General features: G+C 40.5%; 1 protein-coding gene across 1 annotated transcript; it reads left to right on the top strand.

The window, feature by feature from the left end:
* The first annotated feature begins 818 nt into the window (after positions 1 to 818).
* HELRODRAFT_104934 (hypothetical protein) lies at positions 819 to 12,309 on the top strand. The gene is made up of 26 exons (XM_009013873.1): positions 819 to 1,267; positions 1,402 to 1,582; positions 2,575 to 2,755; positions 2,996 to 3,107; positions 3,182 to 3,308; positions 3,540 to 3,611; positions 3,750 to 3,888; positions 4,028 to 4,119; positions 5,162 to 5,300; positions 5,450 to 5,537; positions 5,706 to 5,817; positions 6,032 to 6,118; positions 6,252 to 6,326; positions 6,557 to 6,661; positions 6,741 to 6,812; positions 7,196 to 7,568; positions 7,722 to 7,787; positions 7,880 to 7,969; positions 8,432 to 8,625; positions 8,908 to 9,053; positions 9,170 to 9,293; positions 10,439 to 10,682; positions 10,783 to 10,881; positions 10,970 to 11,061; positions 11,183 to 11,295; positions 12,146 to 12,309. Exons 1-26 carry the CDS (start codon positions 921 to 923, stop codon positions 12,150 to 12,152), a joined length of 3,477 nt encoding a protein of 1,158 aa, XP_009012121.1. The 5' UTR covers positions 819 to 920; the 3' UTR covers positions 12,153 to 12,309.
* Positions 12,310 to 16,439: the final 4,130 nt, after the last annotated feature.

Genomic DNA, 16,439 nt, shown 5'->3' with positions numbered 1-16,439 from the left:
TGTACCGAAACATTCGGATGCCATTTCACCGGCTGGTTGTCGATTGCAGTGGCGAAATTTTATTTGACTAATACGTTGATTTTGTCGACAGATGGGATTGTGACCAATTTAAGGGGCAATAAATACATGGTTGTATGTAAATGAATGAACGAATTAATTAATGAATGAACGAATGAATGAAAGAACGAATGAATGAACGAATAAATGAAGGAACAACTAGCGCATAAACAACTATCATACGAACATAACGACCCAAAAAAGGTCGTCAGCCACAAGAAAACATTTAAAAAAATTCTCCCTCCCATTCAACGGGTCGAAAAAATGTGCTATTTAAATATATACGCGGCCCTTCAAAGGTCAAATAATTCTCAATGCGGCCCTTCAAGGGTCAACTAATTCTCAATGCGGCCCTCCAGAAGTCAAATAGTTCTCAATGCGGCCCTCACAGTTTGTGTGTGTGTGTGACCAAAACCAGTATGTTTGTATGTATGTATGTTTGCATTTGCACACAAACATGTACGCCTTTTAATAGAATAACATTAACAAGTGCGAACATTACTCTAGTGATTCATTTCACGACCTATCCAGTCCAAACCTGTTTGTACTACTACAGCTTCTCTCTGAAGAACTGAACAATGCAAATATAATGTATATCTATATAATAATGCAAATGTCATAATGATTTTATATAATAATATTTAATATAATATATATCAATTATCTCTGAGACGTTCAAACGGACTCACATTGAAATCGTGCACTGAACATTTCATTCACACATAATTACGGCTTAAATTCACTTTTAATATTTCTGAACCTCGTTTAGTGGATTTTCAGCATTGGTGGTTTTACCGACTTACCTGTATTAGTATTATTATTTAAACAATATATTTGTAGAAACGAAATGACACGTTGCGAAAATGAAACAACAGCTTGCATTCGTTATATTGTTCACTTTCATGTTAAATTTCCTCTCGAACGTTCTTTCAAAATGCCGTGAGAACACTTCAATTCGTATTGGAATCATCCTACCTGTAGATGACGATCGGCCGTTCGCCATCCAGAAGGTTCTGCCATCAATCAGGGAAGCATTGTTGAGTGCAGAAGTAAAAAAACTTCTGCCCAACTGCACTTTTATTTTGCATTCTATGAACTCCAAGTGCAACGCCATTGCTGCCCCTTTGGCGGCCTTCCATCTGATGGACGTCAAGATGGTTCACGTGCTCTTCGGTCCCGTCTGTGATTATAGTTTAGGACCAGTGGCCAGGTCGGTAAATTGACAATAAAATATAAAAAATAAAAATTTCTGCTTTCAATAAATTGATAAAATTTATTATTTATCTACAAAAATAAACTATGATTTATTAAAAATGTTAATGATTGACTTAACAATGGAACCAGATACAGCCCCTTCTGGAATGTTCCCGTGATCACGCCTGGTGGGATGGCTTATGATTTTGATGTGAACAGGGGCACCTCTGAGTCAGAGTTTAAGATGCTGACGAGGATGGGCATCAACATGGACAACCTGGCCATTGTAACATACAGCCTGCTCAATCAGTTCCACTGGAAGTCTGTCAAAGTTTGTTCGTTTGCTTGATAAGTTCAATTCAGTAGAGCTCTGCCCAGTTGAACTTTTTGGAAACTCAACGACAACAACATGAAACCACAACTGCAATTGCTGCAGAATATTAATGACAATATCAAACTATAAAAAATAAAATTTTCAAAAACAATAAAAAAATGAGAAATAATCTCGAGGAAATAAACACATTAATGTATGACAACTGCTTTTGATAAACATAATTTCATCTATTTTATATAAGTCCAAACTCGATCTTATTTTTTTCAATAGGCAGTAGAGCTCTGTGCGGTTGCAAATATTCAAACCGCAACCCTTGCTCATTAATGTAGCTTTAGTGTGCGCTTAACCGCTCAGGGCTCTCGTAGGCAGTTCTGTAAAGAACGAAATCTCTCTAATGAAACGCTAACAGCTTCTGTCGGAATCAAGCAAACTTTCTGAAATTTAAAATATCTTTGTTACCTGACCAGCCTCAATATGTGGAGTTTGCTCTCTAATGTAGCTTATTGGTCATCAGAGACGAGTTTATTCCCTTTTCAGTAAAACGTTTTTTTCTGACAAACTACCGACGCAATTTTTTGACACGATCAAATTGATGGAAACGTTCTTCGTAATATATTTAGTACAATCATCTCGATCAAACATTTAGCGCTATATGATCGATTTAAGTTTCGAAATCACGTTATAGACAGGAAAGGAAAGATTGCTCACAACAGCGTCCAAAAAAACTAACGCTATAAAAATTTCAAACTTTATTTTTAGCCTGCGGTGAGGTAACATGGTTCTTGTGTGGAAATGCGACCGTCTGCATCTCTTCCACTCGATGGTTTGGTTCATGTTGAAAGAATATAGCCTGGTTGAAAGTTTCAATTCAATTGGAATGCTTGAAGTGCATTATGATGCGCGTGATTCACTTTTTGATCGATGAACACATGCGTCACTGCAAAGTCACCTACGCTAAACCATTATTCTTGTTTCGTCATCATTTTCAGCTCTTATATTCAGACTACGGCTTCTCCGAGGTTATATCGAAATTTTGTTACATCGCAATAAGCGCCATCAGAGCCAAACTGACGGAACTGCTGCACATTGATGAGAAGAAATTGGAGCAACACGAGGAGGTGGAAGACCTCAGCAAGATACTGCTCGAGAGTGTGGGCAATGAATATTCCAGTAAGCTCATTTGTTGTTGTTCACGTCGGCTGGTTGTCGTGATGATGGTTGGTTGATGATGATGATGGTTGGTTGGTTGATGATGGTTGGTTGGTTGATGATGATGGTTGGTTGATGATGATGATGGCTGGTTGTTGATAATGATGGTTGGTTGATGATGATGATGGTTGGTTGATGATGGCTGGTTGGTTGATGAGGATGGTTGGTTTTCTCACCATCACCTTCTTCATTCCTGTCTAGTAATTCTCCTTTGTAACTCCCCCGAAACAATTCGCAAACTCATGTTCATCGCCCACGACCTGAACTTTGACAACGGAGAATATGTCTTCATCAACATCGACCCCTTCAGCAAGTTGGTGACGATAGTGGAGCGATGATGACGATGATGATGATGATGACATTATGATGACGATGATGACGATGCAGTCAGTCCCTGCTGTTGAGACCATGGTACAGAGAAGATGACACCGACGAACAGAATGAAGTGGCTCGCAGGGCCTTCGAAACTGTCCTCACCATCACACTGAAGATCGTGCAAGGTCCAAACTATGAGGTTGGCATTATCCTCCCTCATTTTCACCTATCAACTTCACTGCAACAAAAAAATTTTCAATGTTTTTTCTTTTTCCGATTGTTTGTTCGCTTGCCTCTTTGTCTTCTATGCATTCTTCCTCTAGATGTTTGTATGTATGTAGAACTTGTGTATGTTTTTGCACTGGCATTCGTTTACGCATCGTTGTAATTATAGTTGTTAGTGCTTGAAGCGATGAATGTGTCTCTGCAGAACTTCTCAAGGATCATCAAGGAGAAAGCCAATGAATTCTTCAGTGAAACGGTCTTCACGGAGAAGGAGGAGGTTCACATTTTTCATTACTCCTTTGGTCGTTCGTTCATTCGTTTGTTCATTCGTTCTTTAATTAATTCATTTACTTTTTCAATAATTCAGTTTCTTTTATTAAATTGCTTCATAAAAAATTACTCACTTGACCGGAAGTTGAACGTCTTCGTGCCTCTCTTCCACGACGCGGCTCTCCTCTACGCCCACGCCGTCAACGAGACCTCCCCGCAGGACTTCATCGACCCCAGCAACGGGGCTGCCATCCACGAAAAAATGAAAAACAGAACCATTAAAGGTCGGCGGGATTTCCTTCAACCAATCATGTTGTTTTTTTTGTGTTGCCAGTAACCAATCACATTGTTTGACGTGAGACTCTTCTGACCAATGACAACTTTCCAAACATAATGCTAAAAATAGCGTCCAATCAAAAACAGGAGTGACGGGCGACGTAGTCATCGACCACCAGAATGACCGAGCAGTTGACTTTTCAATATTTGATATGGACCCACAAACTGGTGTATTTGAGGTTCCTTCCAACATTTAACATCTAACTAATTTCAAATAATCAACTTGTTACATAATTTAATACCTTCTATTGTGAACATAAAATAAACTGTACTCGAGTTTAACCAAAGAATATTAAATAGTATTGAAAAGAAGGAAATGTCTTTGGGCGTATTCATCGATTTGTCCAAAGCTTTTGATACGATAAATCATGATCTACTTCTGAAAAATTGCATCATTACGGTTTTCAAGATAAAGTTCATAACTGGTTGACATGTTATCTCCCAAATAGAGCTCAATACGTTTATCTAAATAATTTAAATTCCAATACTTTACCAACATCATGTGGGGCTCCCCAAGGTTCGATCCTCGGACCTCTTCTGTTTGTGTTATTCGTCAATGATCTACCTGAGGTTTCATCAATCTTCAACTGCATTCTTTTTGCGGATGGCACTAATATTTTTTACTCTCCAAGCGATTTAAACCGGGACAACAACTTGATAAATCGAGAATTAAAAAAGTTTGACAATCGATTAAAAACTAATAGGTTAACAGTTAACACTGGAAAATTGTTTGAACAAAATATTATTAACCAAGTTGATTAAATTAAATTTTTACGTATTCACTTACAGAGTAATTTATCTTCGGTTAGCCATATCATTTTTGTAACTGGGAAAATAAATCAGTTCCTTGGTATTCTGTATAAGTTGAAGCCTAAATTGACTGCGCCAATCTTAAAAATTTTATTTAATTGTTTCATTTATCCTTATTTGTCTTATGGTATCTTAATATGGGGCAGTGGATCTACTTTGAATATTTTATATCTGTGGGGACATATTCATGTTTTATTTTCAAATTTGTGAATTTTAGTTCCTGCAGAAATTTCATTTTGTCACTTCATATTTTACATTTTATTTTAGGTTGGCAGTACTTGTTGAGCTAGTCGTAGCTCGTTACGGTCTCCCGCTTGTTTGGCAAATAAACGAATAAAATAAAAAAATGAAATAACGTGAAATAAACGGAATTCTTAAAAGATTAAATATTTAATGAAAACATGAGCGCAGGAGGCCGGCGTGTTTTGTTCAATTAAGAATGAATTGATGATGAAAAGAGCCATACACTGGGGTGGTCTGCTGAAGCATCACGAGGTCCCCTCTGCGGTGCCCAAGTGTGGATACAATAGAGCTCTGTGTCCAGAGGAGTGTTAGTTGAGTCATCTCAATTGGTTGAATGAGTGAGTGAATGATTGATTGATGTGCGATTGATTGATTGAATGAATGATTGGCTGGTGGGTGGGTTTATTGATTGTCATATTAATTAATGATATCTTCTCGTTGCCAAAATGACGCCAGATAGCATGTCGACGTTCAGCATCATCCTCATAGTCGCCATCTCCGTCATCTTCATTATCGCCGGGGTGGCCGCGTCTATCTGCTACAAGTAGGTCCTCCTGGTCTCTCCGCGTTACGTTCGGCTGCTGCTGAGTGCCTCTTATGATGACGATGGTGTGGGTGCTGGTGGCGATGATGATGATTTAGATGATGATGATGATGGTGATGATGATGACGAAACGACGCCAGCCAGCCAGCCAACCAACCAACCAATCAGAACGAACATATGGAAGCGGGCGGGCAGTCAGTCGAATTGGCACATCCGGTGGGAGGACATCTGCTTCGACACCCAGGACAAGAGGAGGTTCGAGCACAACAACAACACGCTCGTTAGTCCTCACTTCTACCTCTTCCTCTTCTGGTCGCAGTTCACTTTTAATCCGTGATGGTGATGGTACGATGATTATTAACATTATGATGATTTTGATTGGTGATGATTGGAATGATTAGAATGGCGGTGGTCGGCAACAGTGTGATAGATATTTGGCGCAGGTGACACATACACACATGCACACATACGCACACACACGCACACACCAGCAGAAATGTTCGATGAGCAGTTTGTTGACGCACGACTCCTTCCCCATGAATCACGCCGATGATATGAACGTTAAGATCGGCTCCTATAAGGTCATTAAAATGATGGATGGATGGATGGGTGGATGGCTGGGTGGGGAAATGAATGAACGAAAGAGTGAGTAAATAAATGAATGATTAAATGATGGACGGTTCATTAAAAAAAGAGTGATGAAATTATGAACAGGGCAGCCATGTCGCGATCAGGAAACTGACGAAGCCAATAACACTGACCAAACGACTGACCAACCAACTGAAAACCGTTTGTCGACTGTTCAAAATTTTCCAATTAATTAATTAATTCATTCATTTATTCAATCAATCAATCATTCATTATATATTAATCAATAATTTAAATTATTTATTCATTCTTTCAGCTGTTAACCATTCATTTATTCGTTAACTAATTACTTTTTGATTCGCCACCGTTCTCTCATTGGCTGAATAACTCACAAAGCCAGTGGCAATTGATTCTATTGCTTGCACTAACAGATGAAAAACTTGCAAGACGACCACATAGTTAGGTTTATAGGGATGTGCCTGGACCCCCCCAACACCTGCATTGTCATGGAGCACTGCCACAAGAGAACACTCAAGGTAGTTTTCTGTGGTTATCGTGGTGATGGTGGTGTTCGAGATGACGACGACGATGATGGAATGTTAATTACGATGCAAGGAGCTGTTAAGCAATGATCAAGTCAGTCTGGATACCATGTTCAAAGGCTCGCTCATTCAAGACATCATCATGGTTATTTATTATTACTAATTATTATTTAAATCGTTAATTATTTTTTATTAGGATTGTTCGTCATCAATTATTGTTGTTGAATAATGATGACGAACGTGTGCAAATGTTCGTCGCACTCCCTCCATCGCATGGCGTCGGTGCTTACTACTTTGCAGCTGAGGCTTCAAAAAACGAGCATTTTAACGAACAAAAACGCTTGTGACATCAGTAGTTTTAGTGGCAATGATTCGCAGCTAAGCACGTGAGAAGCTCTGCCGATGTCAGAACTGCGTGATAGAATAAAAAAGTTCATTTCGTGTTTGTGAATCAATTTGCCTGTTGCCGGCCGATCCATTTGTATGCTGGTTTGTCAGTACCCCTTTCGCCCCCCAACAACCAACCAGGGCATGGCGTACATCCACGGGACGGACGTCCACTCGCACGGCAGCCTCAACACCCACAACTGCGTGGTGGACGGGAGGTTCGTCCTGAAGATCACCAACTTCGGCCTGCACTCACTCATTAACGATGACGACGACGACTGCTACAACCACAGCGCTAACCATGGAAACGTCCGTTACAGATTAGCCAATAATTTCTTCGGTGTCGGCCATCATCATCATCACCACCACCATCATCATCATCATCATCTTTTGGACCGTCGAGATCATTATCAGGATAGTTGTAGGACCGCCAAGCACTCAATGGATCTGTTGATGACTTCACCTCTCATAAACAGCCGCGAGCTCGCCAGCGTTTGCAATCAAAATTATCAAGGTTTGTCAATTCTCGAAGGAGGTGGTTCGATTGATGTGATGATGGGGGAGGTGGTTCGATTGATGTGATGATGGGGGAGGTGGTTCGATTGATGTGATGATGGGGGAGGTGGTTCGATTGATGTGATGATGGAGGGGGTTGTTTGATTGACAGATGAATTGTTTGTGGCCCCGGAACTTCTCAGAAATCCAAGAAGGCCAAAACAAGGAACTCAAAAAGGTTGCCTTTGTTTTGTTACATTTATGTTTTATTCATCCACTCGTTCATTCACTCGTTCATTCACTCATTCACTTATTGATTCCTGGCTCCAGGAGACATTTACAGTTTCGCGATAATCTGCCAGGAGATCCTCTACAGGAGGGGGCCATTCTGGATCGAAAACAACACGCACACCGTCCGCGGTCGAGATCTTCACTCATTTTTTGATGGATGGATTGGCTTTTGATTGACTGGCTGGCTGGCTGGCTGGTTGATTGCATGCTATGCCCCCCTTGCTTCATTGATATGTAAACTATCCTCCTAGAAATGTTGAGCAGTGAATTTGAATGAATGAATGAACGAATGAATGAATGAATGATTGAACGAATGAATGAATGAATGAATGGATGAATAAATATCAAACAAAGCTGCACACCCGCCTGCCTTTTTAAACCTTGAAGCTCAAACAAAAGCAGATTCACAAGCACGTCCTCATTACCAAACAATGTAAAACTTCAAATGCTCTAAAAAATCATGAAACATGAAATAAAAAACTTCGATATCTAGTTTAAACATTTGGTCGAAATAGTGTTCTGCATTAATTAACAAACATATAAAGATAAATTAGATGCTTACACACACACACACGCACACACATGGGACAGAGCTCCTGGACCTGATAAAAGATGGCGTGGAGCCGCACACGAGGCCCACGTTGGTCCAGCAGCAGTTGCAGGACGGTTTCACAGGGGAGTTGGTTGATCTGATAAGCAGGTGCTGGAACGAGAACCCGTCGAAGAGGCCTGACTTCAACAGTCTAAAGTGGATGCTGAAGAGGTGCTTTGTCACCAGTGCTAGAGTTGAAGGGTAGGTCACTTCCCGGATGGAGGGATGGAAGGATAGAGAGATTGATGGATGAGTAGATGGATGATGTATGCGCAAATGAATACGCGAATTGAATATGAATGGATAGATGAATGAATGTTTGCCTGAAAATATTTATTACCTATGTAACAAATATCTCCTTTTCATATAGTTCGAATTAAGGATTATACAGACGGACGGATGGATTGATGAGCAAATGTATAAATGAAGGAATGAATGAGGAACGAATGACCTCTCGACATTCTACTTCAGGAAGGTTCCAGGCACGAGTCTACTTGACAACATCCTCTCCAGATTAGAACAATATTCCATGAACCTCGAGAAGCTGGTGGAGGAGAGGACATCCGACTATCTGAACCAAAAAAGAAAAGCCGAAGAAATCCTATACAGACTTCTGCCTAGGTACTCGCTGGCGTGATGATGACGTGATGATGACGTGATGATGACGTGATGATGACGTGATGATGACGTGATGATCCCAATCAACTCAACCTGGATGTAGTTGTTGACGAATACAGACAGGTGGCGTATCAGCTGATGGTGAATGGAACTGTTGAGGCGGAGAAATTTGAATGTGTGACCATCTGCTTCTGTGATATTTGCGGATTCACTGCTCTCTCCGCCGCCAGCTCACCCATGCAGGTGCCACCTCCTCCTCTTCTTCTTCTTCTCCTTCCTCATCTTTTTTTTTTCTTTTCTATCCATCATTTTGATCTTCATGTGCATACATATTATAACTTCATGTAGAACATTTATTTCATTTCATTTATTACACCATTTATTAAGTAAACCAGAAGCCCGCATTCAGAGCTTGTAAGGTAACTAACATATCATCAAAATTTAAAAATGTTCAGACAAAAATTATATGTCAAAATTACTAAAACAATATAATTAACAAATTTAAAATAATAAATGTTGAATATTAACATACTGAGAGATATGAAAGCATCGTTGAGAAACATTAAATAATAACAAAGTTATTAAATCGTCGTTAAATTTTAAGAAGGAAGAAAAGGTATGTAAGACAAAAGATTTAAGAGATATGGAATAGGTAGGGCACGGACACTGGACCTGAATTTTGAAAAACAGATATTTGCTGAATATCTCGCGGTAACTTATTCCACAATCTAAGGCCAGATATTAGGATGCGATTTTTAAATAATTTAGTTCTTAAAACTGGCAAATAAAATTCATTATTGTGTCTAAAATGCCCACTCTTGTTAGATTTAAAACTCAAAATGACTTTTTAGCATTGGGCGAAACATTATTTATATATAATTTATAAAAAAAATACAAGTAAATAAAATTTATATAAAGTAGTAATTATAAGTGTTTTGCTCAGATCAAACAAATGTGAAACATGGTCAAATTTTTTTAGATTGTAAAGAATTCTCAGAAAATATTTCTGACATTTAACTGTTAATGATAAGTGACGACACAAACTGCTGTCCCAAATTGGTAAGCAATATACCAAGTAATGGTATATTAATGAATAGTAAAACATTTTAGTTACAGCAAAATTTTTTAATTTATTTAAAATTCCTAACTTTTTCGGGATTTTTAAAGATATATACGTCAGGCCATGACGAACCAGAGCTTGCAGTGACGCATAAAAATTTTATCGAGTGAACCCTATTAATAATATTACCGCCAGGTTTGTGATTATTTTAGGACCAAATACTAAGAAAAGTGTTGTCTTAAAATCAATAAGCAATTTATTTTAACGGCACCAGTAACGCATTACGTAGGTGGTGACCATGCTGAACGACTTGTACACGCTTACGTAGGTGGTGACCATGCTGAACGACTTGTACACGCGGTTCGACGTCCTCATCGACAAATACGACGTCTACAAAGTGGAGACGATCGGCGATGCGTACATGGTGGTCAGCGGCCTCGACGGCAGGTCCGACACGAGCCACGCCACCGAGATCTCCAAGATGTCCCTCGCGCTTCTGGACGTCGTGAAGGCATTTCGAATAATGCACATGCCGGACGAGCAACTGAAGCTGAGAACTGGAATTCATTCGGGTTGGTTCGCCATCATCATCATCACCATTATCGTCGTCATCTTCCTCCTCATCATCACCATTATCGTCATCTTCTTCCTCCTCCTCCTCATCATCATCAGGACCAGTCTGCGCCGGCGTGGTGGGGATGAAGATGCCTCGCTACTGCTTGTTCGGAGATACGGTCAACACGAGCATCGTCGTCCAATCGGCCGCAGAACGTTAGCCATGCCATCATCATCATCATCACCAGATCATTATCATCATCACCAGATCATCATCACCAGATCATCATCATCACATTCGCAGCCCTGACTATCTTGGTCAGCGACCAGGCGAAGATCATTCTAGATAAGTATAACGAATTCGACCTCGTTGAAAAGGGAATGCTGCAGTTGCCAGTTAGATGATGATGATGTTGTTGATGATGATAACGATGATGATGTTGATAATGACGAAATTTGTGTTTGCTATAGCGATAGAGTAGATAATTATGAACTGGACCATTAATTAAAACTAAAGAGCAAGAACAGCGTGATGACCTGGAGGCTTCTGGGTTCGAAAGCAAGCGCAGCCGACAGCACGACAACAACGAGGAGGTCACTTCTCTGGACCCTGGACGGACTTGACTCCAGGTCAAACAACTTTCAACTCGCCATCTTAACACTCGCCATTCTATCTGCACTCATCCTGTGTTAACTCGTTCCTCTTCATCATTTTCTCTTTAAACTTCCTCCGCAAACTTCTGCGAAACTTCTGACTCTACTTAGCCAGTGTATGAATAACCTTGTTATATTATAAATTATAATTATTAGATAGTTTAGTTGAAACGTAACAAAAAAGATGACGACAATGATTATTAAAAATATATTAAAATACTATGAAACAATGATCATTTAAATATACACACACGCACACGCACGTATGTATACTTTTACACGTCTTAATGCGAATAAATTAAAGCGGGAGAACGCACAACACAGCACACATAATATGACGTCACATCACAACATCAAAATATGTTTAGCACCATCTATAAGGTATGTTATCTGGGCACGTATAGTACCTACGATGTGTAAATTAATGTATGATACACATGTGTGTGTGATGTGTGTGTAAGCATGTTAGCGTGAAAAGCACTTGACGAATATCACAAAATATTTTGAAGGACAACAAGATGGAATATAATAAACGAATTAACAACAATATTCAAACAGGCAAAATACTTTTTAAAATACTTTGATAAAATGAAAGAGAGGAGAGAGAGAGAGAGATGGAAGATAGTGATGCTGAAATTGTTAAAATAGAAGATGAGTTGCATTTATCTTCACGTATGTTGTTGGCCTAGCAAGTTGTCATCACCGTCATCTTCGTCGTCAATCGCTCCGACCAACTGCTCCGACGGGCAACTGAAGAATTATTTTATAGAAATCGAATGAACTGACATCAAGTTAGCGAACGATATATTTTGAATTATTTTTGCAGTTACTGAAGCTTCAGAAGAAGGCACGGATTCATTGGCAATCACTCCCCAACGGATAATCTCACTACCACTTAACTGTTTCATTTCTACAACCTCCATCATTTCAAAGCGACCAATAATTTTTTACGTGGATTTATAAAAATTATTCGGTGTTTTCAATTAAAAACTGTGAGACGTTATTTTCGTAATATTCAGCGCCGCTTGTCAATTGAACGCTCATTACAACGCATATCCGTCTTACAGGTTCAGATCTGCTGCATTCGAATCACATAGTTGTACAAAATTTAAAAAAATTCCAACTTTTGCGAGGGCAGATACGAGTGCGTGCGGTTATGTGATGTGTGCTTATTCGGAGGGAGTGATGGAGTTGTGCCGGCTTCGTAAAAGTGACAGTGTGACTGAAAACAAGGTGTGCAAATAAAAACGCTGCAATTTTTAAAAAATATTCATTTATTTTACACATTTATTTAACAAATCAGTCGTGTTCGTCATCTCTCGCTTAAATAAATCGAGTCTGTCTGCAGCGGTCGTTTTCAGTCAAAACGTGATTTGTTGCATAACGCTGTTACTAAAACTTCGGATTGCCATTTAATGAACTAAATGAATGTGCGACTTTGTGTTGCTTTTATTTTCCGTGCGCTTGCGAACAGTGGCGTGATAATGTCACACGCTGGAGTGCATGTTTATGGGAGCCGCAGCAGCAGCAAGCACGATCTTCCTTCCGACGCACTTCGACCGAGCGCCACCAGCGACGTCTCCTCCGTAGACGACTAACTTGTACGCGGCAACTCCTACGTTGGGGAGTTGTCGTTGTGGTTCTCGGTGGCCCTCGTGATCTGCCTGCATTCGTTTCCTCCTGTTGCAGACTGCCTCTCGTTGGTCCATTATTGCCATGAGGAGGTCCTGGTCATCGTCGTTCGTGGGGGCAATGGAAATGTCCCTCACCGCTCGGAACTGCCCGCAATTGTTCAGGTGCTCGTTCTCCAGCCTCAGGAAGTTCCACACAAACCGCCTGTCGATTTTGAAAAAAAAATTTTTTGCTTTCAATTAAAATATTCGCATTCTGAAACTCGCAGGCGCGTTGCGTGTACAGTGTACTCACTCACTTGCCTCTCCATGCATGCACATACAAGCGCGAACCTGAACACTTCAAGACTGGAGACAATTGTCTTTACAATCTCCTCGTCCAACTTCCCACTTGACTGCATGCAGACCATCCAAACCCAGGAGAACCTCAGGAGGATGTTTTCAATGATGGCCAGGTAGTAGAAGGACTGTTCATTCGTTCGATCATCATGTCGTGTTCATTCGTTCGTTCATCATGTCTTGTTAAAATCATCGTCGGCTCCGTTGTCTACAGACAGACCCGTCATCATCGTCGTCATTCAAAGCTCTCATGTCGTCTTATTCTTCATCATCCTCGTCATCGTCGTCGTCGTCATCCTACCTTCCTGGGGTACACAGTTTCCTCCCTGAGTAGGAAGTTACTCCCGGCCCGCCCGTCCATCAGTCCCCAGTCCATCTTGAGGTCCCACGTGAGAGTGTAGCAGGAGTTGAGGACTGCCGACATCATCCACAAGTAGAAGAAGACGTTGTGCTGCTGTGCTGCATCGCGACTGCTGTGCTTCACTGGTGTGGTGTGGTTCGTTTCACTCATGCAGATGCAGCATGTACACAGAACAACGGAGAAAACTAACCGGCATAGGATTTGTGGAGCGTTGAGAAGAGGACCACGAGAAAAGTGGTGGCATACTTTGCAGCGTTGGCGATGTGTGGGAAGAAGAGGCGCGTGTCCCTGTAGCGACGGAGGCATTGTGCGAATCTGATTCATTAAATCGAGTTGTAACGAGGTGACTGACATTCAATTATCAGGCGGTCGTCACACAACAGTTCAAAACTTCTCACAACTATTCTCACCATTGTGTGTTACGTGAAATTGATTTTAAGAATTGAATGGTGGAAGACTGCAAAGATACCTAAACCATGCAGGCAGACATAGAAGTAAAGGTCTCAGAGCGTATGATAGACCGCTGCTACAGCGTCCACTCCACTGCTTGTCTGAAAGTTGAGTCGTTCGTTATCGAAAGCTGAACTAGAGAAATGTTAAAACACGTGCAACGAAACTTCAACAGTACAACAACCTCTGCCCTTCATTTGCAACTCATTCAACCAATCGATTTCAGTAGCGTAGAAACAGATGAGAAATTCAAAATCGAGCAGAATGGAAGCCAAGCTGTTCAGCTGGTCAGCCAGCCAGAAGTCTGCGAATCCAACCGGATGGAATGGAGCTGTCAGTATGCAAAACTGTTCAGTTGGATTCATCAATTGGGAGTTAGATCGTAATAATAAAAATGAAAGATGCAACAGTGTTATGTGTATTTGCAAACTGCAAACCAACGCATGAACAAACAAACAAACAAACAAGTACGTAAGAAAATTAACGAGTAAACAAAGAGAACGAACCAAAACTTTGAGCAACCACATCCTTGCTTTATAATGCATGATTGGAAATGGATTGACAATGTAGATGATGAATGCCACTAACAAGCAGAATGGATTTGTGAATGCCGGGATGTAAATGTGCTGACTCAACAGGTAGGACAAGACACTGGACGTACAAATTAATGCCAAGAAACTCGCTACCTGGTTAGAAAATGAATAACGCGGAAACTTAAAGTATTTAATTAGCATCTGCTAATGCTTAGAAATAAATAATAACGTTTTTAAAATAAATTGAGATTACAACTAGAGCCCTGTGCGGTTGTGGTTTTAATTCTGGCGGTTGCGGTTAACCATACAGGGCTCTAATTGCAACCCACTTCAATGAGCTGATCGTGGGTCAGATGGTCTCTGGGGTCCAACTCGAATATGAGCACGTGATTGACACCTGCAGACCTCCAGCCATACGCGTTGACACCCAGCAGAAATATGAAGAGGCTGACCAGGAAGAAGCCCCTGTACATCTGGAGGGCGGCCCTCCAAGACGGGGATGCGTCGGAGCTCTTCGAGGCCCTCTGACCTTCAGACGGGGAGTGAGCAAATGAAAACATTCCAATTTAAAAAACAGTAAAATTAGTGCAAATATTAACGTTGAAGCTTAAAAATGTATTTTACGTAGTAGCAGAAATTCGATGTAATTAACGTGTGCACCTGCATACAAGGTGAGTAGACTTAGGACGAGGAGTGCACCGGCGAACAAGCCCACCCTGAATGTTGTCCAAATATTCAACTGTCGGGTGGCAGGGTGATGTGGGCAGATGGATTAGGTCGTCATTGTTGGGGTGGGTGGTGGTGGTGGTGGTGGTCGGTCGTATAAACTCTCACTTCACAGCAGTTAAAAATATCAATAGATGAACAATCATTTCAGCACAGATTAACAAACAGAAAATAGAAAAATTGTAGGAGCTGCTTCAAAATCAACCCACCATCAAATTAAATTCGACGTTGAAAACAACCAATACAAGGCCAAATTTTAAAGGAGACACCTTAAATGCAAACAACTGCAAACCAGTTCCAATTATTTTTGTTTTTCTCAAAAATTTTAAACGACTGGTCGAACAAGAATCAATCAATCATATTCAAGTCAACAGTAAATTATAGCCAAGTACAGGTGATGGGAGCTCTCACACCCGATGTGTAGTTTGCCAATTGACTCACAACCATTTCATGAAGATTTTGTATGAAATGAAAATTTGAAAATATTAATCAAAATTTTGTTGATCCAATATTACAATAGAAATAAATAAATCACTCAGCACAACAACATTATCAACACCAAGAACATCACTCCAACCACCTTGTCGCCCAACGGAGGCACTCGAAGTCTCTTCATGGCCCTCTGTCGATCCCCACCCTCCAAGTGGCTCGTGAATGTAACCTGGGGGAATGAACAACGAACAGATGTACCTGACAGGCTTGTGGCTGTTTATGAACTCACTGGCACGCAGTTGGGAACGACGAATAGTTAGTTACATAATACTTTGGTTGGTTTGGTTGGTTAGAATTTAAAAAACCATCCGCCTCTGCGACAAATTCATTTTAATGTAGAGACCTGTAGTGACTTGAAAGCTTTTTACCGAAACGTGCCAGCGTTACAAACAAATTACGAACACAGGAGGAAGAGTTTTTATTATCAATTTTTCAATTTTATTATCCTTAATAGTGTTTCAGATTTGTACATTAGCGTTGATGAATTTACTGTCAAGTTATTTTTCGGTTTCACGAGTGGAATGTATCTCCTCCGTCAATTTTGTTGTTTTCTGTGGATGGCTAGAAAACCAGACCCGCGATGTTTTA

Source organism: Helobdella robusta (assembly GCF_000326865.2).
Source record: "Helobdella robusta unplaced genomic scaffold HELROscaffold_122, whole genome shotgun sequence".
In the NCBI taxonomy this organism is placed as follows: domain Eukaryota; kingdom Metazoa; phylum Annelida; class Clitellata; order Rhynchobdellida; family Glossiphoniidae; genus Helobdella; species Helobdella robusta.
Note: the sequence above shows the minus strand (reverse complement) of the source record. Positions and strands in the feature narration are given on the sequence as shown.

What these genes read in the sequence shown, in the direction of transcription:
- HELRODRAFT_104934 (XM_009013873.1), top strand. Translation starts at nt 921, where the DNA reads ATGAAACAACAGCTTGCATTCGTTATATTGTTCACTTTCATGTTAAAT. An exon ending in TGCAAGGTCCAAACTATGAG is followed by an intron (nt 3,309 to 3,539) that starts GTTGGCATTATC and finishes GTGTCTCTGCAG; the next exon opens with AACTTCTCAAGGATCATCAA. An exon ending in AGCACAACAACAACACGCTC is followed by an intron (nt 5,818 to 6,031) that starts GTTAGTCCTCAC and finishes ACACACCAGCAG; the next exon opens with AAATGTTCGATGAGCAGTTT.